The sequence below is a fragment of the Triturus cristatus genome, chromosome 5_2, assembly GCF_964204655.1.
Source record: "Triturus cristatus chromosome 5_2, aTriCri1.1, whole genome shotgun sequence".
Taxonomy (NCBI): domain Eukaryota; kingdom Metazoa; phylum Chordata; class Amphibia; order Caudata; family Salamandridae; genus Triturus; species Triturus cristatus.
This window is the reverse complement of record NC_140588.1, coordinates 512825095-512851395: the sequence shown is the minus strand read 5'-3', so window position 1 is coordinate 512851395 and position 26301 is coordinate 512825095. Positions and strand designations below refer to the sequence as shown.

The following is a 26301-nucleotide window of genomic DNA, read 5'->3' as shown; positions in this document are numbered from 1 at the left end:
GATATTCCCCCTCTCTGTGTCTGATCATAGCTTACTGGCTCTGGGCTTTCAGTGGGCTCCGGAAGGGTCTGCGCAGCGTAGATGGTTTTTTCCGGCGTCAGTGGTGCGGGATGAGTCTTCTTGTAACGACCTCCGCAAGGCGATCCGGGAATTCTTTCGGCTCAACCCGGTGCGGGACACATAGATCTTCACTACTTGGGACGCCTTCAAGGTGTCAATCCGAGGGAGCTGCTTGGCCCTCAACGCGGCACTTAATCGGCTGCGGAGAGAGGACCGGGAGGCGCTGGAGGGGGAGCTCTCAACAGTGGAGCAGGCGCATAAAGCCAGCCCGTCCAGGCTGACGCTGCGCTCTCTCACGGCTATCAGGGGCAAACTTCGGGCCCACTACAACAGCAGGGCTGAGTTCACCATTTTGAAGCTCCGCCATCACTCTTGCTCCCAGGGGAATAAGGTGGGGAGACACTTGGCCCGTCAGTTACGCCACAAACGGGAGAGGGAATACATAGGGGGCATAAGGGATGCCGCCGGCTTGCTGCAACACGACGATGCAACCAAAGCAGCACTCTTCGGGGACTTTTATGCCGCACTCTACACAGGGGACGACTTGGACCCCACTGCCCAGGAGGACTACCTACGCGCTCTCCCGCTCCCTCGAGTCTCTCCCGAATGGAACGACCTGCTATCTGCCCCCATCACTAGCGAGGAAGTGCTGGACGCCATTAAGTCTTTGAAGCCTCGCAAGTCGCCTGGCGCGGACGGGTTCACGGCCCTTTTCTACCAGACATTTGCAGTAGAAATCAGTGGGTTTCTGGTTCGCCTGTTTAATGAAATGGCCCAGGCGGGAGTGTCCTCAGTCTCCATGGCGGAGGCGGTTATTTCGGTGATCCCCAAACCGGGTAGGAACCCCTCTGTTTGTTCATCATTCCGACCGATAGCTCTTCTCAACCTCGATGCTGAACTCTGCTCTTGTATCTTGGCGTCGCGCATGCAGGATTTGATGCCGGCACTGATCCACCCGGACCAATCAGGTTTCATTAAGGGGAGGCAGATCCATGATAACATCAGAAGGGTGGTCCACCTTATTGAGAAGGCCAACCGGTTTCGTATCCCGGCGATGTTGCTTGGGCTGGATGCCGAGAAGGCGTTTGATCGGATGGATTGGCAGTTCCTGTTCCGCACTCTTCAGGCCTTTGGCTTCTCGGACAAGTTTGTGACCATGCTTAAAGCCAACTATAGCAGCCCCCGATCTAGAGTCGCGGTAAATGGGCACCTGTCCCCCTTCTTCTCGCATTCGCGGGGAACGCGACAGGGTTGTCCTCTCTCCCCTTTGCTGTTTGCCCTGAGTATCGAGCCCCTTGCAATGGCAATCCGGGAACAGACTAACATCCGGGGCCTGCCCTTCACGGGGGAACAACATAAGATTTCCCTGTTTGCAGACGATGTCCTCCTTTCCCTTGCGGATCCGGCGCACTCTCTCCCTCATGTGCAGACTGCCCTGGCGCACTTTGAGGACGTAGCGGGGTTTCGGGTCAATTATAGCAAATCGTATATCCTCAACCTTACTCTCTCCTCGGCGGAGGTGGAACGGGCCCGCTCTCGCCCCTACCGTGGTCTCACTCCTCGCTGATGTATCTGGGGGTCCGGTTGACCCCCACAGTGGGCAAGCTATATTCGGCTAATTTCCCCCCGCTTTTGGCAACTATTCAGGCAGAGCTGCAGCGCTGGAAGCCGCTGTTTATCTCCTGGATGGGCAGGATTCATGCGATCAAGATGACACTCCTTCCGAAGCTTTTATACCTCTTTCAGGCTCTTCCTATTGTCTTAGACAGAGACTTTTTTCGCCGTATAAAGACGCTTATGCTGCGCTTTGTATGGCAGGGGGGCAGGGCCCGCTTTTCCTTTGCCACTCTTCGGCGGTCACGGGCGGAGGGAGGGATGGGCACCTCTACTACAAAGCAGCGCAATTGAGAGTCTTAGTGGAGTGGACCCAGCCGCTTTCGGAAAAGCATTGGCTCCACATGGGTAGGAGTGTTGCAGGCCGCACGATCTGGGACCTGGTGTGGAAACCTAAGGGGGATAGGCCCAAGAATACTTATCTTAGCACCCCTACCGGCACCACCCTTAAGGTTTGGGATGCGGTCTCCGGGGATGAGCGATGGACCACCTTCCCATCGCCATTCACTCCCATTCACTTCAATCCGGCCTTTCCGCCTGCGCTTAAGGAGGGGCCCTTTGACACATGGATAGAGGGATGCTGCCTGGCCCTCACGCATTTGTTCCACGGCTCTGCCCCGTTGACTTTCCCGAATTGTGGGCGGGACTACGGAATTGCTGAAACGGAAAGGTTCCACCACGGACAGTTGCTACACTGGGCCTTATCCCCGTCAGTACGGGAGGCGGCCACTCGGCCGCCTACCCCCTTTGAAGCCTTTCTCTCCCGCACCTCGACCATGCGTGGGGCTATCTCCTTCATCTATAGCCACCTCCTTGCCACAACTGTCACGCCTAGGCCACGATATATGGGTCACTGGGAGAGCCTAATTGGGCGTGACATCACGAACGAGGAGTGGTCCCATCTATGGCGGGATTTGACCAGACACAATCACTCGATGGAGCTGCAGGAGGCACATGTTAAAACTATGATGGACTGGTATCTCCCCCCTGCCAAGCTCCATCACATCTTTCCTAACACCTCGGATAGATGTTGGAGAGGCTGTGGGTTGTTGGGGGACTTCCGCCACATTTGGTGGGACTGCCCGATCATCCGCCCTTATTGGGAAGAGATTCTGGCCCAAATGAAAGACATCCTGGGGTACCCTATCGTGGATTCCTTGGAACATGTGCTGTTGGGCCTTAGGGACCCGCTTCTAGAACATCGGACCCGAGCGGACAAAAAAATCTTCTGGCTCTGCACTGGGGCGGCTAAAATTACTTGGGCAGCGGCCTGGAAAAAGAGGGAGGCCCCAGCGATCTCTCTCTGGCATGCGAGGTTGTGGAAGTTGTTGAGCATGGAGCGAATGGCGGACATATTTTTGGGGGACTTTCAGAACTTTGTTTTCCGCTGGGGGCCCTTAGTGCGCTTCCTTTCTCGGGGTCTACCAGCTGCAGTGTGCCCACCGTCAAGTAGAGCCCTACATCTATTTCAAGTGTGAATACCGCGGGGAGCTGGCAACGGTATGAGTGCGTGCTTCCACCACTGGAGGGTTGCGGGAGGGGGGGGGGTTGTTGGAGGGTGGGGGGGGAGTTTCCCTGGTTGTCTTTTCTTTGGTTTGAAAGATAATTGTGACAGTCCGGAATCCGAGAGGGACGGGCCCGAGATACTGGACTTGGCTGATCCGGCCCTGGAGACTCACTTGTAGGTGTACATTTTCGTAGAGCGGTCTTTGTCCAACTGTAAAGCACCCGATCTGGCGACCCGGTCTTGGCCCCTCATTATCCTCTTTAGTGCTACTACCTTGCTGGGCCGGACAACAGGACCTTCGCTAGTCATGGCGGCCCCCCTCATCTTGTGCACCTCCCCTGCGTGGGAATTATGGCGGAATTGTCGCATGTCTTCCATTTTCTTTGGTTATTTTGTTTGTGTCTTTTATTTAATTATAATAAAAACAATTTTGACAAAAATAAAAATCAAAACCATCAGCATAGTTACAATACCATAGAAAATGAAAGGAGTAATCATACTAAAATGACAGTGGATCTAAGCCACCTTCCTTTCTCTAACACACTAATAGTATTATTAGACTAATAAAAGGTCTCTAGGCTTGAATGGGGAGCCCCATACCATAAAGATCAGCTCAGAGAGTTCACATCACAGGATCAGCTATGCTCTGCTCCCAGGAACGCTCTTCTTCCGAATGTAATGAAAACATGTAACGCTGCAATATTAAAAGCACTCGACTTTCAGGTTTTTGCAGCTGCGTGCGTGTTATGGCTAAACTAGTGGGCCGATCAACCTGAACTCAACAACATGCACCGTCTAGCGACCCAGACTGTTTCTTTTTCACTGTGTACAGACCAAGGTCGCTGCTCACTGTTTGGGATGTTAACAACAGACAGTTCTCATGTGAAGCAAAGTCGAGTAAGCATTTCTCAATTTAATAACATGTGACTACAGTGTCGTGTGCAAAAGCAGCAAAAGCGGCAAGATGGCTTTCTAACATCTAACGTGGTTGTGCTAACTTATATTAGCCCCGAAGCTCCTAGAAGTTTATCACAAATCTTTAGAACAAAATCAGTTCCCCCCCCCCCCCTTCTAAGAGAAGCAGTGATTGTCTTATTACCCAAACCCGGCATGGATCCCGTGCTGTGCGGGTCGAATAGACCTTTGTCACTATTAAACTTAGATTATAAAATATTGGCAAAAATAATCGCTATGCGGCTCACCCTGCTACAGGACAAAATAATATCCTCAGTCCAGTCGGGGTTTGTGCCCCACAGATCTACCTCCCTAAACCTGCACACTCTCTTTACAGTCCTACACCGAATCAATCCGATGACTCCGGCAGCAGCAGTTCTGCTGGATGCGGAGACAGCCTTCGACTCCCTGGAGTGGCCATGTATATGGACAGTTATGCGTACGCTGGGCATACCCTTAGGGTTCGTAAATCACACTGCACTGTTGTACTCGGCCCCCACTGCCAGGCTGCGATTAAATGGCACGCTGTCCCTCTCCTTTACATTATCCCGAGGCACCAGACAGGGATGCCCCCTGTCACCACTCCTTTTCATATTAGCAATGGACCCACTCGTTCGACATTTCCAGGAGCGTCATCTACAGAGGGGGCTCCAATTCAACACTGGGCCTCATTGGTGTTACTATACGCAGGTGACGTTATATTGTATATTAGAGACCCCTAAAACAATTTAGAACCACTAATCCGAGAGATCATCGGGTGTGGCAGCTTCTCTGGCCTTGGCATAAATTGGCATAAGTCTGATATTTCCTCTCACCATGGGCACTGTCAGATGGGAATGTGAGTACTCACTAACCTGGTGTTCGGACTCCGTAAAGTACCTGGGGATAAACATACACTTAAATACCACCAAAAGTATACTGTCGAACTATGGCACGGCGGTACACACATTGGAAAAGCAAGTAGACAGGTGCCTAAGAATTCCACTCTCGATTGCTGGGCGAGTTGCACTGATTAAAATGATTGTCCTGCCTAAATTCCTGTATCTTTTTAACAATATACCTATACCGCTACCAAATCGATTCTTTAAATCAATATACACCCATCTTATTCGACTGACTTGGGGAGGTAAACGACCAAGGTTCCGCTGGGAGGTAATGACACTCCTGTACCATAGAGGAGGCTTTGGAGTCCCCTATTTTCAGCTATACTACTTGATCGCTCAGTGCAGCTATGCTCACTCCTGGTTTCACCCCGACGCCAGGGTTCCTTATTTACGTCCTGAGGCAGATTTAGTCCTGCCGGACACATTGAATACGGTGTTACCCCTGGGATACCCACGCGACCCTATAGACATTCAGACGGTCTCTGTACTAGCTGGGCCTGGCAGAAACTGGTCAGAGTACTGGGGTCACCGGTACTATACTCCCCGAGCTTACCTATCCCAAATAAACGCTGGATACCTATTACTGGGGAAAGAATAGTACAGCGCGCACTCTCTCGGTTCGACATGACCACTATTGGGGATTTCTACCTTGAGGGCCAAGTATTTTCTGTTTCCGACGGAGATAGGTTTAATAAGGCTTCCTTCATGGACAAATTTGTGCTTACTCGCCTTCGCTCAACTCTGAGAGCTAAGATCCCTGGCTTTCCCATCGAACCTGATCCATTCATCCCACTTTCCACAGTTCTAGATAGTACCAATGGGGAACATCTGGTTTCCAAACTATAACAGGCCTGTGTTGATAGAATTCCCATACGCAATGTTAAAATAAGGGCTGATTGGGAGGCTGATTTAGGCCACCCTATTACTGACGACCAGTGGGCTGCATGCGGTGTTCAAACCAAGGAGGTCTCCTTGAATAGCCGCCATAAACTAATCCACTTCAAATTCCTGCGCAGAATATATGTTACCCCTGAGATGACACATAAAATAGATCCAGACAGACCCCACTGTTGATTAAAATGTAAATCCCCACACGCAGATTTTGTGCATCTCGCCTGGACTTGTTGCAAAATAAACAAGTATTGGGCCGAAATCTATCGTACCCTTGGGGAAATGATAGGCTTAGACCGCAAACCTACTCCAGAGGTAGCATTGTTGGGATACGTGACTAACATCCCAAAACCAATCCGGAAATTCACTGCCTTGGGGTTATTACTGGCCAAAAGAGAAATGGCACTCAAATGGGGACGAAAAGCTGCTCTGACGTGCAAGGAATGGCTGGGCAGTCTGGCATATTGCAACACCAACTACTATTTGTATGCCTCCACTCTGCCTAGTACATCCCGCCCGCAGGACATTTGGGGCCCTTTTAAACACTAGACGGCAGCGACACAACCACAGCCTACCGCACAGCTGGAACGCGGACTTGTGCCTAAGGGTATTGGCTGATCAGATAGAAATTGTATACTAGACACAGAAATGTGATATTTCATTTGGGTATATGTTTTTCTTTTCATAATGTGGTTTGCTGTGCGCTGTAACAAGGTAATTCGTGTTTGCAACCAGCAAGGGTGGAGATCAAGTAATAGCAAAGCTGATTGTCCAGGCTGAACAAATCAACACGGAGATGAATGTTATGAGGCGGACGAACTTCCATATCACGCACTGTAATGTCATAAATACCATTGTACTGGAGCTGGAAAATGTATTGTTCTAATTCTAAAAGTGGTAAATAAAGTATTAAAAATAAAAATTTTAAAAACTTACCATTTTTATTGGGAGACTTTGGAGAATGTAGGGTGGGTGGAAGTTTGTGGACCCACGCGGATTCCAGAACTTTCCATCACAGAAATGTGGGGAAAATTGTTTTTTTGACAAAGTTTGAGGTTTACAAGGGATTCTGGGTAACATAACCTGGTGAGAGCCACACAAGTCACCCCATCCTGGAAACCCCTGGGTGTCTAGTTTCCAAATAATGTATAGTTTGCTAGGTTTCCCTAGGTGTCGGCAGAGCTAGGGTTCAAAATCTACAGCTAGGCACTTTGCAAAAAAGGGGTCAGTTTTCACTGTAAAAATGTGGTGTGTTCCCGTTGCGTTTTGGGCCGTTTCCTGTCGCGGGCACTAGACCTACCCACACAAGTGAGGTACCATTTTTATCGGAAGACTTTGGGGGATGCGTGGTGGGTGGAATTTGTGGATCCACGCAGATCCCAGAACGTTCCATCCCAGAAATGTGTGGAAAATGGGGTTTCTTCGGGACAAAGTTTGAGGTTTGCAAGGGAGTCTGGGTAACAGAACCTGGTGAGAGCCACTCAAGTCATCCCATTCTAGATTCCTCTAGGTGTCTAGTTTTCAAAAATATATAGGTTTGCTAGGTTTCCCTAGTTGCCAGCTGAGCTAGGGTTCAAAATCTACAGCTAGGCACTTGGCAAAAAAAGGGTCTGTTTTCACTGTAAAATGTGCAGCGTCCAAATTGAGTTTTGGGCCGTTTCCTGTCGTGGGCACTAGGCCTACCCACACAAGTGAGGTACCATGTTTATCAGGAGACTTAGGGGAGCACAGAATTGTAGAGCAACTGTTATTACCTAATGACTGTCGATGCATTTCTTCCTTCCAAATGTTAAGACAATGTGTAAAAAAGAAGTCACTTTGAAAAATTTCCTATAATTCACATGCTCGTATGGGTACCCACAGTTTCAGAGATGTGCAAATGGCTACTGTTTCTAAACTCTATATTTTGTTTCCATTTTGGAAATATAGGTGTCTTTCATACCAAATTTTCACTGTTTTTTTTTTTCCAAATGAATTGCTATATACCCGGTACACAATAAAAAACCATTGCAAGATGCTGCTCAGTTATTAGCTCTGGGTTCCTCGGGTTCTTGGTGAACCTATAAGTCCTATATATCCCCACAACCAGAACGGTCCAGCGGATGTAATGGTATATTGCTTTCAAAAATCTGTCATACTTAGAAGAAGTTACAGATGAAAAAGTTGGCACACGTGGCTGTTTTTTTCAACTCATTTTCAATTTTTCCTATTTTCAGCTTTTTATTTCTATAAAAAAAAACATTGAAGGATCTACACAAATGCCCCCTTGCTGAAATCAGAATTGTGGCTACTTTTCTGAAATGTATAGCTTTCCAGGATCCATTATTGCTTTCATACCTGTTTCTACCATTAACTGTAAGGAGGTTGAAAGCACAAAAAACAGGCTATGTCCCAGTAAAATGGCAAAACTGTAAGTAAAAAAAAAAAAAAAAAATGTTGGTTTTCTGATAAAAGTCTGTCAGTCCCTGAACGCTGAGAAGATGGTGATTTCAGCACCACAAACCCTTTGATGATACCATTTGCAGGGGAAAAACCAGCCGCTTTCGTCTGCAGCACTTTTTTCGCATTTTTCCCAAAAAACAAAACAACATTTTGCTGTATTTTGGCTAATTTCTGGGTCTCCTCCAGGGGAATCAACAAACCCTGGGTACCTTTAAAATCCCTATGATGTTGTAAGAAAAGGATGCAATTTTGGCGTGGATACCTTATGTGGTCAAAAGGTTACAGGGGTCTAAGTGTGAACTACACCAAATAGCTAAAAAAAAAAAAAAAAAGGCTTCGCACAGGGGGAAGCCCTAGCAGCGAAGGGGTTAATATAGATAAATGCCTTTTGCATTGTAGTTAACAGGCATCCTACCACCAAAAGTGTGTTCCCATTAAAATACTGTTAGATCATATATTTTTAAAGTAACAAGCATAATGGAACATTTAAGAGCTGGTTCTCAAACCAAGGTTAATGTTCACTGGTTTAGTGTGTAGAAGGTTTGTGAAGGTGCATTGGTGATGTTTGAAATTACCTTCATTATTATCATTACCTTCCCACATACTAGTAGCAACCAAATAGAAAGCTTTCTGTTTCATGTTAGCTTGTTGTAAAAAGTGAATGATAGAAACACGCGTGAACAAATTAGCATTTCTGTGGTTAGGCTGTTTCTAAAATCCTATCGTTGTTTGAAGCTTGGCAGGGGTGGGTGCTGATAAACAATGTAGTTTGCCCAGGACCACACACTATAGTTATATGGAGAACACTGGATTACACCACTGGTTTGCTGCTTCCATGTAATGGACAGTAGAGCTTTACAGCAGGGCTCATTTTTTAATGTACATGCTTCGAGTAAGCATATAATATCTGGGCCAAAAATTCACAAACTGATAATTATTTGAAGAGTTTCACTTTTGCCCAACACTCTTGCAGAGGTAATGATGGTGCATTGTAAATTCAATTATAGTTTCAATTATAGTTTCATGTGAACTGATATTTAAGTTAAAATAAAACTGCATTAAAAAAGAAAAGACACAGATCATTTGTTTTTGATGGGGATTTGGGATGGGTCACACTGTGTGGTCTGTATGTTGACTGTGGGAGCATGAGGCTCTGACATATGATTGGTTGTGCCATAATTGATTTGACAAAGTTAGCTGTTACCTCCTAAAGCCGTTGTTCTTTTGTTTTAGATGGGTTTTAAGGAAATGGGGAGATGGGCTTGTGAAGTGATCCCCTGGGCTAGCCCTCCACCATGCAAAAGTTTGTGTATGTAAATCGCACAAGAGAAATGCAGCCTATTTTTTGTGACGGCAAAAATCTCACAACTAGGCGACTATCCTTGCATGAATCAGGTTCTTACTATGCAAAGGAAGTTTAAACCAGTAGCTCAAGTAGAATCTAAACAAAATCAACATCACTAATCAAAGAGAAAAAAGTAAAGCTTCAGATGTCTTCAAGGCGGTCAAAGGTGCCACATTCTTCCAGTTAAAGACTTAATGAAGAAGATCAAATGGTATTTACCAAATGCTCTGCTCTCTCTGTTAACATGAAGTGCACGGCTAAGACTAAAACATAGGCATAGACAAAGGACTAAGGCACCAAATGCCTGCCTTGACCACTTTCATCAGATTGCAAATACACAGCCATTTTCAGCTTCAAAGTAAAAAAAAAAAACCATGGAGCACAGAGCCATGTAGCATGCTGACCAAGACAAAGCGTGCAACAAATAGTAAGGAACTGAAAAATGAAGCACAGCGTCCCTGAATCGGGTGCCGCGCTGATCAAGATAAAGTGTGCTACAAATAAAAAGAGCTGAAACATAAAGTGCGGTGTCCGTGAAGCATGCGCCACACTCTACTTCAAAGTAAAACTAGCAGCACCGTGCACATGACTACCGGGGAGGGAGGCGCTACCATTGTACAGGGCGCTGGGAGGCCATTCCGGCTTGCACCACCTTACACTTCACATGGGGGTGGCTGTGTGAACCGAGTGCAAGTGAAGTCGCGGCGAAGCTTGGCTGCGTGCCAGGGAGCGGTGAGGGGTGTTTTTGTACAGCCTAATGCTCCATGGATCTGTTATGGGCAGTGCCATACTAGCAGCGAGGGGTGCGTGACCTGGTGCAATTAGGGAACAATGAAAAACACTGCAAATAACAAGCTGTGAGTGGTGAGCGGTTTTGTTGTGAGAACGGCACGAGGAGATTAAGTGAACTGCCAGTGGCGAGGAGAGAGCGGAAAGATAAAGTAGCGCACTGAAGCAAAACATATGGCTGATAGTGAAAGGATCCATATACCAGGGCTGAACAAAACAGCTCAAAGGCGGGACAAATGTATGCTATTCACCACGAAAATAAAGGAATTTTTAAAGGCAGACGAACAAACCAATGGTAAGCGGTGGGTGTGTTCAAAGCCCATAGACTAAATGCCACATGACTCGAAGACATCACGTGCGCTGCTTAGGCAAGACCTAATAAAAACTGAAGCGATTATAGCAAGAAAATAGAAATAGAACAGACGAAGTTGAACCGAAAAACAATGAATTAAATAACGAAGGCATACCAAGGGAAGGTAAAGAAAGAAATCAAGTTGGAAGGAGCAGAGAAATGATGACACGAAAATAGAAACAAAAGGAAAACGAAATCCGACATTAAGAGGGTGAGAAAGACAAGATGAAAGAAAGAGTGAAGCAAAGAAAAAAAGGGATGAAGCAGAAAGGATGAAAGAAAGGGAGAATAGAAGAGGTTAAAGAAGGATAGACTGTGAAATACATAGAAATCAATACATGAATTAATGAACAATCAATGTATATAATGCTTGGTTGCACCAAAGCATCATTGCACTATGATTGATACGCAAGTTAGAAAAGGCCAGGGTGTCTTGTGGTGGAACCCGAAGCTGTGACCTAACCGAACAGGTGAGTTGTAAGGTCCTGACCACAAAATAAAAACTTAAGTATAAGGGGATGGGGGAATGAGAGGAAAAGATGGCTCTTCATATTTGCAGCCTCCCAAGGAAATATCCATAACACACACAGTAAACGTGACTCAATGAGGTATCAGGAACTCAATGTCATTAATGGGAATTACCCTTTTAGGAAGGACCAAAATTAATGTCCTTTTGTCTCAAATATGGACCTAGACATAACATAAATATGTAAGGAATGGCCTCACACACTACCTTGAGTGTCATGCATCATCATTGTCCTTCCTGGACTCACCAGAGCATTCTCAAGAAGAGTGGGTTCTCTGGATTGACAGAGCGTACTTTGGTAGAGGAAACAAGGAAGAGGATCTAGAGCAGCTTAAAAACTCGAAGCAACCTCGTTAGGAGATTCCCTATATAAATAATGTATAGAGTTGAAAATATTTTTAAAAAGTGTGATGCGAGGGAAAGATGAATGCTCACGCATCTGTTAGGTCATTATGTTTCGGCAAACTGTATTGCCCACTACTGGGGTCCCTGGCTTTAGTCCGGACTGGGATCCCTGAATATTCCCATATCTAGTTGTTGATTGTATGTTTATGTCTTCCATACATTCATTCAATACCCATAGTAAGTTCCTGCTGGCAATAACACTGCTGATTCTGCAATGTTCATGAGGTCCTCTGTTACTCAAACTTTTTTTAAAAAGTTACAACAAATATACATCAAAGACATGTAACAAAAAGGTACATACAAGGAAGATGCCAGATTTGCTTTTTACAACATAATGATTTCCAGCCATCTGCTACTGCTCCCTAAAACGTGGTAGGCAATCGCGGTAAATCAGTTAACACTGGTGAGACCCTGCAAATTTGTACAATCATGCCTGCCTCAGTCACACACACTCTATCTTACCCTTGCTTGTAGTGGAAAGGACCCAATGGAGGAGGTACTGAGGGAAACATTGCAGTCACACACTAATGAGAGAGTAACTTAGTCAAAATGTGGCCCTTTGCAAATACCGTAGCTACCTCATTAGAGTGAAGCCCTTACTTCTTAAAAAGTCTTATCCTGCTGTGCAACCCTGTTTACTGCTTGTGACTCCTCCCAATAATCCCTAACGTTCGCCCCTCGCTTCCTCGAGTGGTCCCTGCCCAATCTAGACCCAAGAAGTAGGGTGTGGTGCACGTGGATATATGAGAAAGCCCGGGAGACGTGCTTATGGAAAATATAGTCTCATCCCGAGAACTGTGGTCCATGTCCAGTCAGAATTCCAGAGGCTCGGCTTGGAACCCAAAGTCAAGATATTATAATTCATATATATTGTACATAGTCTAGGATGCACTGGCGTGGTTGGCCTGACAGACATGTGAGAAGTAAGGTCCCAGCCCGGAAATGTGCAAAAATAACGGTGGGGAGGGTGGTTCACAAAATTTAAGGACCAATACAATTTGTAGAAAAATCAGGGGGTGCGCTCATAACAATACTCAAGGTCCTCACTGTCTCATTGTCCGAGCGTCATAGTCTACAAAATGGATATCTGTCCGTTTTAACGCTCAGACAGGATAATGTTGTTCTCACAGCCAGGATCCCCTTGGTGGACCCCATGAAATTAGGCATACACACAAGTATCTCATGGGGTGGGCTATAGCCAGGGTATTTCATCATTAAACCCATTGATATGTTATTCTTTGTTTAAGAGGATCTGCTCTATGTTAAAGCGTGGAACAGAGATTGAGAGAAAGAAAGGAAGTAATGCCATGAACAATGTTTAGGAATAGACTACAGCAGCTGTTCCTGAACTTCTGACTTCTGTGGACCTCCACTGAAACATTACTGGAATATGATTGAGCGATAATTAAAGGCCGAGGCAGCCAAGCCTAAGCACTTTCTATGATTTGGACCTTAAAACAATACACAAAAACAAGTATACAACAAACAAATGCTCAAATATTGTGGGTATTTCGCATTCCAATACAGATAAAGTTTTCACATTTTAAATTTTTCTTCTTTTTGTGTATATACTTTATTCATTCTAATTGATTTATTTTATCGCGGACTCCCTGAATAAGCCTTACGTACCTCCAGGGGTCCTTGGACCATAGGTTAGGAACCAGTGTAATAGAGTGGAAACTGCTTCCCCTCTCACACCTCTGCTTCCCAAGAGGCTTGTTGCCTTCATCCCCATTCATCACTGCTTCACTGGTGGGCAGTCACCCCCCTAAACTTCTCTTGCTCTCCCAGCCCATTGCAGCCCGTGAGCTGCGCTGACACTGCCGCCTCTAGCCCTCCTGGCTCCAGCCCGTGCTGTAACTCTCCTCTATATAAGCCGAAATGCAGTTGTTACCACCTCACACTTGGAGTCCTGTTCACCGCTGTGTGAAAATGGGGCAGAGACAGGATCGTGACTGTCTGGTGTCTAAAATTAACTCAATGCCTATGACATTTGGGGGCTCATGTTTAATAGTGGCTTTGAATGCATGTTCATATTTTCGTATGTACATATTAATGCATGGTATGCATTTCAAATATGGTATGTATCTGCCAGTACAATCATAACTTTTCACAAAATCAAAATTTGAATCTGATATGATTCATAATTTATGTTCTTGTACAACCAAAATCTCTCTTTCCACTTACTTGGGTTGCTTTTGAATAGCTTGTGCCCGTCAACCCATTCGTAACTGAAAAACTATGATTTTTAGCCATTCCTGACCAAGCCCCTCAACAAGTTCAACACTTTTCTAAATTTGCTGAATTTGCATCTAGCATGGAGTACATGGGACCGTCTTTTCTACTTAACATACACAACTTAAATAAGCATATCAAGGATATAGGTTGCACTTTTGAAAACATCATAAATAAATCTGGTTTCATAATTTAATAGGGACATTTCTGAAACATCCCCTGTATTGTGACCTCTATGTCTGGGAGGATGAATGAAGTTCCAGTATTTATTAGTCACAATGGTTATTTAATAGTGCTAAACTTTTTTGAATAATTTTTTATTTAAGGACAAATCTAATGTTAAAAAACGTTTCTGATTTCTTTTATCAGAGTTTGTTCGGGTGGGAGGGGATTTGTCCTGCTGATTTAACAAAGCTTTATCATGTAAATTATTTAGGTTATAACACATTGTGTTTTCCCCCATGCACGACCTGCAGAAGTCTTCGGAGGAGCGTATTGCTAAGTTAGAGCAGTTGCATGCTGAAGAATTGGCACGCAAAGAACAAGAGCTGAAGGACAGATTACAGACCCAAGAGCTGCAGTTTGCTGAACAGATGAAGGCAGCTCTGGTAAGCCTTCATTCCACCTTTAATCGTAAAGACACAAAAAAGTCTCAGAACTGCTTTGTGCTTTCTTCCACTTATTAGTCTTTTTTTAACGTTTCCTACTATTAAATGCTGTTACGAATGTTTTGCTGAGTTGCAATACATTTTGTTTGCGGATAGGGATCTAAGGTTTTCTTTATTCGTGCTTTAAGTTGTATGTCCTTTGGTATCAGCATGTGTCGCAAGTGGCATTCATTGGGTGTGTATACACACCCTTCCCCAAAGACCAATATTATTGTACATGCAATCAAAAATAAGAACTGGATAAACTGAGAAAAGGCCCTGCGCACTCACCCATTGATGTCAGTTTATCCTGCTGACAAAAAGTTGCATCAAATACAGTAAGGGTAGTGGGGGGTCAAAATCGTAATATAAACACTCATTACACCAAAAGTATATTATTCATCCCTTATAATTTTTGTTTCAAACATCAATATAATTGAGCTTTATTACATCCATCGATTTTATTCAGTATAGTTGGGTTACATTCTGTCCTTCCAATATACAGAAGTACATCATATACAATACAGCAATTATGTAATAAATGTATGAAGTAGAATATTAAGAGAGCGAAGTAGAAGCAGTGAAGTTGCCAACACATGTTTCGCGGAATAATGTCTCCGCTTCTTCAGGGCTAAAGGAGAAAAGGAAGCCAAAAAATAAAACAATGTACGATTATACGGAACAGAAGCAAGAAATTATTTCTATCCTTCATAAATATTGGTTACATACATCAAGTATGTGGGAGCAACAGTCAGCATTCCACACACAGCAAGTAACCCATCATTTACATGAGTATCACCCAAAAGAAGAGGCCAGATTTCTATACGGCAATACATGAAGCTGCAATTGGAACGAAGAAATGTAAAGCGTAGTATTAGGACAAAAAGTCAAAAGTGAAGCCAAAAGTTTTTTCTAACAGAGAACAGAACATCAACAAGTAAATACTTATAAAGGATCCGCTGAAATGGAAACTCCCGCTGTGATCAGAATTTAAAAAGAAATAAAGGTATAAGTAGAGAAGAAAATGCATAACAGTTATTCCCAACAGAAACAAAAAAGGAACCGGCGGGAAGAAAAGTAACAATAAGACCGGAAAACGACATAAGCATTCCTTAAAAAGGTGTAACTCACCAAAATCTACGGCAGTAATCTAATATAGCATGGAAAAAGCCATTCGGAATTTTCAGACCTAGCACTGCAGTAGCATGAAAAGCAGTAATGATTTATTTATTTATTTGAAGTGTTTTGAGTGCGGGCAAGACCTGTCTGGGTATCAGAGCGCTGTACAGCGAAGCCAGCTGGTAGGCTGGTACATGAGGACAAAATAGATAGCTAAACTTCTGCAGTAGAAGAAACAATGGAGACAAAGTAGACATGTAAACAGTTAACAAGATGAATATTGCATAGTGGAAAGGGAATACAGGGTTGTAGTTCAATGGCCATTAGTTGTAAGGCTTAGGGACTAATGTCACAGGTAACTATTCCTGAGCAAACCTTTGACTTCTTTTTTAAATGCATAGGTCGAGGGGTTCATTCTAATTTCTGATGGGAGGGCGTTCCAAATTCTTGGAGCAAGCCCTGAGAAGGCACAGCTGTAGGTTCTCTTCTTTTTGAACTTAGGTGGTTTCAGCAGTAAAGTGTGTGAACTTCTTAGTTTGCGATTCCCACCTGATAACTCCAGTTTATTTGCCAGGTAAGTGGGTGTGTTCTGATAGAGCGCTTTGTGTGTTAGGCAGGCTATTTTATACCTGATCCTTGAATCTATGGGGAGTCAGTTGAGATGGAACAGGTCTGGTTTGATGTCATGCTTACTTGAGACGATAATGAGTCTTGCAGCAGAGTTCAGAGTGGTCCTTAAAGGGGCCAGTTCAGCTTTGGGTAGCCCTGCCAGAGAAGCAATTCTGTAATCTAAACGGGAGATAACTAAGGATTGGACAGCTTGTTTCAGGTCAGTAGGCGGCAGGAAAGGTTTGATTTTCCTCAGTGTGCATAGTTGTTGATTGGCTCCTCTTGTTGTTGCACTGATGTGATTTTGCATATTCAGGCATTTGTCCAGGATTAAGCTGAGTAAACTAGCGGAGCTCCCAACATGATGGGTGCAATTGAGGGCTGTTAGTTGCTTGAGCCAGTCCTGATGTGGTTATGGGGGGGCAATCAGGAGGAATTCTGTTTTGAGTGTATTTAACATAAGGTGGTTCTGAGCTTGGGAAACATCCTAAACAACGAAGTTTCAATTACGACTTGCCTGAACAACGAACTCCGAACAACGACAAATCCTGATCAACGAAGTCCTAAACCCAGAGTTGGACGACATCACGGGTCTTAAGTGAAACACATGTTTTTCAACCATGTCATTTCCAAGCATATGGGGATATTATGACACTTCAAAATAAAATATAATTTAACCGGAGTGCCTTAGGGACACGAGAGAGAAAGGACAAAAAAGAAAATAAATGGACAATGTGTACGTAAAGATTTTGTATTTTCTATCTCGGCGATGTGACTTTAAGGGACATTCCATGACCCCGGAACGCCGTGATGGCTCACGTTAATGGGATACAATAGGTGAGGGCGTGAAACCCTACACGGACAGACGCCAGCCATGTCAGCGGCAACAGGATACTAACACGGTAAGTGCAGAGCCTATTACACATTTTTTTCGCTATATTCTTCGCAACACTCCCTCTCCACGGAAAAAAGACAGTTATTCATTATGACCGTACGGACTTTTGAAAAATAAAGTATTTCAATATAGTTTTATGGGGAATCCATATGAGGCACAAATCGGGTTCCGGGCTCCATAGGGGCAGATACGTTATCGCAACACACTAGTGATGCTTTAATGCACCTTGCGAGCGCACTTGAGGAAATTTGGAACCCTGGTTCCACCTTGTGGACATTTCTATAAAAGAAAATATACTATTGTTTATAAACACCTAACAATTAAGTACACTATTATTAAAATACATAATGGCAAATTCCTTGTTTGCACGGATCTCTCAAATGCGAAGCATTTTAATATGGTTATATGAGAAATCCATGTGAGACACCATTCGGGTTCCAGACTCCGGAGGGGTAGGAACTCTTTTACATCACAAAAGGGTGTTTAACTGTACATTTCGAGTAAACTTTATCAGACTAGGAACTGTGGTTCCGCTTAAATTGACACCTCTATCTAATAATTTATTATCGCTTTCAAACATAGTAAATAAAATAAACGACATGTTTACAGTACAAAATGGGGATACCGTAAATGCACTATCGTGGTTTTGGAAGTCGTAAAAAAAAGTAGTGGTTTACCATTGCTCGTTGTTTGGCCTTTGTGGTTCAGGAAGTAGTTGTTTAGTCATACATCCTCTGAGCTAACCACTGCTGAGTTTCCAAAAGATCATGGTTGAGGGTAGTTATGTTGTCCGGAGAGGAGATTTTCATATACAGTTGGGTATCATCCGCGTACATATGATATTGAATGTCAGATCGTTTCAGAATTTCGGTGAGAGGTTCCAGGTAGAGGGTGAAGAGTGTGGGTGAGAGTGCAGATCCTTGTGGAACTCGAATAGAGACTGGCTTACTGTTGGCAAGGTTATTGTTGATTTTTTGAGCTCTATTTTGAAGGAAAGAGGCAAACCAATTTAGGACTGGACCGGACCTGATAACCCCATCCTTGTTTCTAGCAGGTTATTAGTTTGTCGGGTTTGACCGTGTCAGACGCTGAGGAAAGATCCAGGAGAATAATTAGGCAGAGTTAGTTTTGGTCAAGTATTCTCAAGGCATCGTCTACTATGTGTGTTAATGCAGTTTCGATACTGTGACCAGATCTGAAGCCTGATTGGTGTTGGTCGAGTAGTAAAAGAATTTGATACTTGTATAGCGCACTACTCACCCGCAAGGGTCTCAAGGCGCTTGTACGAATACCGCTGTGGAACCCATCCTGGCTTTCCCTGTGAGGCGTCCACTCCTGGGCACCCCCAAGGTGGAGGCCAGGCATCCTTAGCGTTGTGGGGGCCGTTGTGGAGATTAAGCAAGCTATTGCCCAGAGTTGCAGAGTGGGACTCCATGATTGGAATAGGTACCGAGGCGAGAATTATCAGGTCCGTGGCATTTTTGAGCCCAAGACCCGCCGAGGCGGGGAATTGAACCCTGGTCCCGGGCTAGACCTCTGCATCAGGGTCTTCTGCTCTAATCATTGAGCCACACTTCTCCACAATCATTGAGCCACCCTTCTCCAGTAGTCGGAAATGCTCAATGTGGTTGTAGAGTTGTGTATGGACATACTTCTCAAGAAGTTTGGACAGAGTCATTATATTGGAGATTGGTAGGAAGTTGTTGGGGTCAGACAAGTCTGTCAAGGGTTTCTTTGGGATGGGGGTGACTTGCCCGATCTTTAGGCAGTCGGGCATCACTCCTTGTGTGAGAGATTCATGTACAATCTTTGACCAAAGAGGGTAAATGGACGAGATAAGTTCATTAATGAGTTTGGAGGGCATAGGATCAAAGAAGTGATGTACAGGAACTGTCAAGCCTAAAATAACAATCAACAAGAATGGGTATCCTAATCTAGCCAAACATCTGGCATAATATAACCATAATATATGGTAACATAATAGTCCATAATATAGACTAGGTTTGAAAAAAAGTGTCAGTAATTCAACCTGCGGCTATCAGAGTGCAAGTGCATTATAGCCATCACAAAAACAAACTACATCAATCGGAGTAGGACCGCAGTAGATTCATTGTACCATTGTGAGTGGAAGAAACAAAGACACAGAAAGAGGGCATTAAGTAAAATGCAACTGATATAACATAGCGATCCCTAATACAAACATTCCTGTATACAGAAAGCAGCCATATTTATGTCCCTACGGAGACTAAAAGAAAAGTGTAGCTCTACTAACTTTAGCCATGGAATCCCTCTATCTATGAAAATATCTCATACGGTTATACTTACAATTGCGTTGCGCATTTCATAGTTCTACAGTTGAAGCATGAGTATTTCTGTCTCAAGTCAACATATAACTATTCACAAAAAGAGAAAACAAAAAAATACCAAATTAAGTCTCAAAGTAATTGCGAGCGTTTGAAACCCCTGCACTAAGGAAAAATCCTGCGTGAATGATACTTGCAACCAGCACGCTTATGCATAGACCTTCTTAGGTCCTCGAAGAGGGTGTACAATGACAATGGCAGATTTGAGCTTTAATTACATTTTTGTCTGTGTTAAATTAAGCTTTATTGCAAGCCTCATACATTTTACTTTTATAAACACACTGTAGTATGTTTTAGATTAATTCTTCAATGCTTATAAAATTGCATTTTAAGCATTTGTCTCATCACTGTTCTGTGGGACCTCTGATCCTTTATTTGACTAAAATAGTTCTCATGAGGACCTGTTTAAGCAATAAGGAGGAAGAAGGAATGCCAGTTCTAAACAGACATAATAGACTATAAAAAGAAAAAACTGTCTTGACTTCTTCAGAGGCCGTCTGCACATGGTAATTCGGTCTAACAGCATTGTTTCTTTGTACCAGAATGGCAGAGAGAATGAACTGTGAATGGCTTGTATTTGAGGTATACTAGACAATGATAACAAGCATGAGAGTTAAAGGGAAATCCCATGTTTTATAAGTTGGATACACGTAGCCAAACCAATGACAATCTCTCCCCCAGGTGAGATGATACTTGATGAGGTGGGTTGGGCTGATTCCAGACACAATGTGAAAAAACTCTGGAAATGTGAAATCGTGTTGCAGAACAATGGTTTTTTTCATGAATTGTGTGAGTTAACGAACATTCTCACTGCAGCTTGCTTATAAAAAAAGATCTTATACTAGTCAAACTTGTGCATCAAACATGCTGTTGAAACAAGCACTCGTTGAGTAGGGAGTGTAGGGCAATTTTTGCACATCTCAACATTGCTTGATATAACAGGGAAGCAGGGTAAACAGTGACTATGAGGTCATCGTTGTTAATGTAATACTTTATGCATCTGCTAGTAGTATTGGTGTTGAAGAATATCTGAAGAGCCTCTTTCATCTTCTAAAACCGAAAAATTGCAAAGTAGTGCTCGCTACTGTGGGAAACACTAGAGTGCATATATCATAGCAATCAGTTAAGTCTATGGAGCTTTAAGGAGTATTTATACAAAGAACAGTGTACTGCGTCCATCCCCCGAAGAAGAAAGGTGAAAATAATCATACACCTTAAAGACCAGCTGAGTTATAAAGATAAGGCAAACAGTGGTCTGAATGCCTTGAATAGAGCCTCCTGAAATATCACTACTCTTTCTTCTGTGTCTCACACTATCAGGCTGATACTGTCCCTCATGTTAGCCTCTAACAGACGTCTTCCAAGTGTCTCACAGAGACAAGATTGTTTTAAACTAGCTACGATATTGGAGAAACAACTGCATGAAAAAGCCTTGTGGCTCCCGGTCCACTTGAGGAAATCGCTGCTACTGACGCTAAAAGAGCAAGATGGGGACACAACATTGAGTGCTCCTATTCCTGTATGCAACACAAGCTTTAAATATCTGGATGTTCACATCTCCAGGGACCCTGAGGAGACCAGGTGAAAATGGACCTCCAAGGCTGGGAGGTGCTGCCATTGCAAACGGACGTAGTCCGTATACATGGGGGTATGAGCATGGCAGGCCTCCAGCTCTACTATAAAGCCACAAAACTACTGGTTATTAATGACTGTTTGACGTGAGGATGGTCCAACCCTGCTTATCAAACGGACTCTTAGAAAAAGATACCTTTGGTAATATTATTTTCTGGTGGGTACTCTACCTGCGGATACCTCACTTTATGAAGCTTCCAAGGAAGCAAACTGGATCTTAAATACTTGAAATTGCTTTGCTGCACTGGTAGGTGAAGCCACGGCTCAAACTCAACTCAACTCAACTCCACGGCCTCCAAAGCTGTATATTGTGCCGCCCTTATATCAGCTGACATCGAATTTTTCGATGCACCTAGAGGAGGAGAGGAGAGTGACAAAAGTTGCAGAAATGCAGTCCAGTAAAACTATCCGGGATCCGTACCTCTGAACGGGGAGGTGGGCAGGCCAGTAAAGGAATCTTCAGGTAGATAGAGTATCCACCAGAAAGATTGTTACCAAAGGTCGATTATTTTGTTTTCTGAAGGATACTTTTACCAGCAGATTGCCTTAATCAATACCAAAGTAATACACCCAGTACAATGATCTGAGGAGAAAACAATAGCCTTGCCATATAGACCCATGCAGATGGCCTGCACTTGATGATGGAGACAAATCCTTAAGTTGAACAGAACCAGAATATAACAGTCAAACTGAGTATGCATCAGCTAGGGACACTTCTAGACATCAGAAAAGAACTGGTCTTACAACATCATAGTGGCCCGGCACTCAAAAGAAATGCATAAATGTCGCCACATTGGAATTACATTTCAACATGCCATAAATATTGCATATTTAACCAAGTCAGCTAGGAAACTACTTAAGAAAGGCCATTCCTACCAAGAACCAGCATGTCCCTCTAGAACCTGACAGCCAAAACATCACCAAAAACAACCATGCCATATTCAACATGGCATAGAATTGGGTGAGACGGCCCCTTTTCATCTCCGACCACAAGATATGGAAACCAGAAAAGTGTGCAAGCATTAGAAATAGATGCCTACAAAAAAGCAAGAACAAGTAAAGTAGAAAAGCAGCAAAGGTGGATCACAAACCATTCCCCATATACCAAGCAAGTAAGCCTGCTTTTTCACATGCTTATGTTTCATATTTGTCTGTTATTTTGTCCAGAATTGACATAGACATGATTACAGAAGATCTGGGGTAAAAACTTGTCCGGATGAAAGCCCGAGGACCCTTAGTGGCCACTGTGTATGGGCAGAAACATGTCGCCAAGTGAGTAGGGTAATATGGCCACTATCCCCATTTTAACCATACCTTAGCAACCACTAATAAAGGGGATACCTGGGTAGCTTAAGGTATTTTTATTCTCCAAGACCCCGGTTGCTAATTATTATTCAAAGTGCTACCGGGAATATGGTTGAGCCCATCCTTGTTCTTAGAGACCAGGATGAGACCCGATAATGAAACATGCCACTACTAGAGTGGGTGAGGGTTAACCAAAAGAAATAATCATATTTCTTAAGCAGACGGCGAGTAACTAGGTATGCCCGAAGGAGGGCAGTGGGTGAGGATACCTATTTATGTAAATGCTGGATGACCGACCAAACCTGCAGCCCTTAAATAAAAAAATTTAAAAAAACAAGACCAACACTTAGAACAGTTGTAAGACAATAGTGCGTGGCTCTAGCCACAAACTCGTAAGAAAACTAGACCAAATAATGTCTATGGCTCATATTTGAAAATAGAAATACAACAACAAAACAGGTGAAAAATGTGCCCCAGAAAGCATGCCGGCAAATGATGAGACAATAGAAGTAAGGGGAGATACAAGAGCAGGGGGACTGCATGCTACCCCGACAGTTCAACTGGCTGCAATAAAGTAAATGCCCATACTAATGAAAATCTTCCAACAGCAGCAGTATATGCAGTACAAGTACCTCAGCTGCCTTGCCTAAGATTGCGTCAAAAGAAAAAAAATCTATCCTAGGGAACAATCAGAGACAACCTTTGGAGCACTAAAACCAGTTATGTTCTGGAGACCCAACAAGGGCCACTCATCACAATCCATTTAAGAGTGAGGTTGGAGTCCTCACTATTGACCATCTGGATGTGAATGAGCAAGGCCCAGAGGAGGACCGAGACAGGTCTTCTCCTCAGGTATCTCAAAAGAGAAAGCCAGAACTGGAGTTCTAGACGACATTGGTATTATTATTGATGCTGAAACAAAATGGTAAGGCCTTGTGAGACTGTCAAAGTTGAAGCTGATTCAGTTGCACCAGTGAGGTTGGCTTGCCCAGGCTTAAGGCCGCCAGCTAAGACCCAATTGAAGGTATCGTAGGCACTTTGGGGCCTAAAGGTGCACCAGAAGGAGCCAAAGGAGGTAGAAGCACCGCTAACAAAGCCTTGCTGAAAGTACACACAAGGGGCTGCTGAGCCCAAATGGCACTAGGCACCAGTGACTGGCTTATGTCCACTAAAGCAGGACATGGTTCTGAGGGCTAGCTTGCCAACCAAAGGATGCCAAGTCGAAGGTGAATCATCCGTTCCATGTATCAAACATGGTGCAGGAACATTCTCAGGAATTATGCCACCCTATGTACCTAGTCTAATAATAGGACCTGATGAGGCGCCAACTCCATTGTTCTCTGCATCCTACAGATGTGAAAAAATATCTCTCATGGCTAGTCCACAACAGTCATCAATGGCAAGAAGCCACAACCAGTAGCGTGCCTGAAGGCGTGCGCAAGATCCAAACCCCCAAGAGCAGACAACATGAGCAGCAGAAAAACTTCAAGAGTGACAGGAATGACATCTAAGAAAATCTGACCTCTTTGTCGGGACCATTGCCCTAAAAACAGAGAGTAAATCTGTATCAGAATGAAGCGCACTTAAAAAAATGGATCTGGCGTCAGAGCACTTGCTATGGAGCCTGGTCCAGTCAGGTGATTGTGGAGATTCACAAGGTTATGGAATATGCTGGCTGAAGTATCCCATAGAAATTACCATTTGTCAACAAAATAAGTTATGTTCTGCAAATCTGTCTCAGAGTATGTCATGTTTTTTTCTTGTGTGTTACCTAAGAATATAAGTTATTGCTGTCTTAAGGCCAGAGATATTGAGATTAGAAAGGGATTGTAGAATCCTGCACTGAAGCAGATATACTAGTAACATTTGTATATGGATGATACCACAATTATTTTTCCTTATGAGATAATATAAAACTAACAAGCGTATTAATAGAGTGCACAGTCAGCTCTCACCGATAATGGAACTACTTCTGCCAGTGTATATGAGGTAAACCCCCTGGAGACATGTACTTTGTGAGTTCTTCTTGATGTGGATATACTCATTTGCAAAACATGGGCTCCCAAGGCACCCAAAGGCCTAGTCGAGCCAGATAAGGTGATTGTGGAGGAGTGCTCCTGCTTGGCAACATAACAGAACAAACTCAGAACACTCTATGGGACCAGACTCTAGTAGTGTTATCACCTGGATCTAGCAATTCTGTAAGTGGTACAAAATATTCAAAAACATTTACTGGTACTACACAAATCACACCACATACACCACAGAGTGAGAGAAAACTCTGTTTTAAATCTCTTATTAAGTTTTTGTACTATGCTAACCTTTCCACGTCCTTTTGTGGTCTATCAAAAGCACAAAAATGAATGGTGAAAAAGAAAAAAAGGGAGGAGGAGAATTTGCACGAATTTGGCACTGGTACGTTTGGAATTGATTTCCCATTGTTAAAACAGGTTAGGCAAAAGCAGCTATTCATCAACAGTTGGCCATTGATAAGGATAAGGAACTTGTTTGCCCTGGGGCTATAGCAATAAATGAACCAATCTGTAGACACATACATGCATGATTCAGGAGACGCATGGAAAACAAGTTCCTTATTAATGACCAACTTTTGTTAAATAGCTGCTTTTGCCTCCAATGTCCCAATGAGTGAATCCTCAAGCCTTTCTAGAGAAAGGAACAATGCAAATTTGGTTGCATATTGTGGTTAAGAGAGAAAGGTCTGACCGGTTGTCACAGTGTTTCCGTACACTACAGGCACAGGAATGTGTACAACGATCGAAAACATTTTCTGAAGTAACAGAGGAGGATCTGAAGGAGGACCAAGGACAACCTAAACCATCTTGTGAAAAGATCATCGCTTCATGCAACGATGCAGAATGCCTTTAAGTGTCTTGTGAAAGAGTGGCTTCACTGCCTCTATATTTGTAGCTTATTTTACAGGAAAAAGTCTTGTCCTCTAATCTTGTCGTTTTATAAAATTGTATTTCATTTGAATAGCTGTGGGCAGGATCAAACACCGACCTATAAATCAGTGTCAGAGATTCAAATTTAATGGTAGTATAGACAATGCCTTGTTATTAAGGATGGTCTTAGTGTGTTATGTGACCCTTACATGGAGGTACGTATTACTGATCCAGCTGTTGAGTTCTCCAGTAGTCTGAGCTTGCAAATATTCTTACTCCCTGCAATAGAGATTTAAAACTAATCAGTGTTTGCTTGATATTTGTTCTGTTGGAAGCATCCGGAAATGAAAATGCTCTGCTCAGTATTTTTAGCTGATGATTAGTAATCCAATGACAGCATTAGGACAGAATGATGAGAGGATTTAGGCTGTACCAAATTGTGAAAAGAAAATAAGAAATAAAGAATCTTCAACGCACAACAAAAAAACCTGTGGGAGAATTGTCATTGATCACTGACTATTACTGTATAAATTTGTATTGCCTCATCATTCTGTCCAAACTGTATCTTATTTGTGGCCATGTGGCAGCTGGTCATTTGAGGTGGGCAATGCGTTTGCCAGTGCAGTGTTGATGAACCTTGCTGCCATTCTGTGCCTTGAATACTATGACAGCATTACCTGGCGGTCCATTGCCATTTTTTAATCGGCTAATTCTACCAGTCTCTACTTTTATCATTAAGGAACATCTCTTTAGATACAACTCTAGGAACTCTATAACCCATCTCTACTAAGGGAAACTGAGTCTTTGACTCTGTTAGATCTAGT

The 26301-nt window shown here is 43.6% G+C and overlaps 1 protein-coding gene across 4 annotated transcripts in view; it reads left to right on the top strand.

The window, feature by feature from the left end:
• GOLGA4 (golgin A4) overlaps positions 1-26301 on the top strand; it is an 840043-nt gene that overhangs the window by 516077 nt on the left and 297665 nt on the right. For all 4 annotated transcript variants that reach the window (XM_085607536.1, XM_085607535.1, XM_085607534.1 and 1 more), the window contains one exon: positions 14481-14612. In XM_085607536.1, the coding sequence (XP_085463662.1) occupies positions 14481-14612 (132 nt within the window). The remainder of the gene's footprint in view (positions 1-14480; positions 14613-26301) is intronic.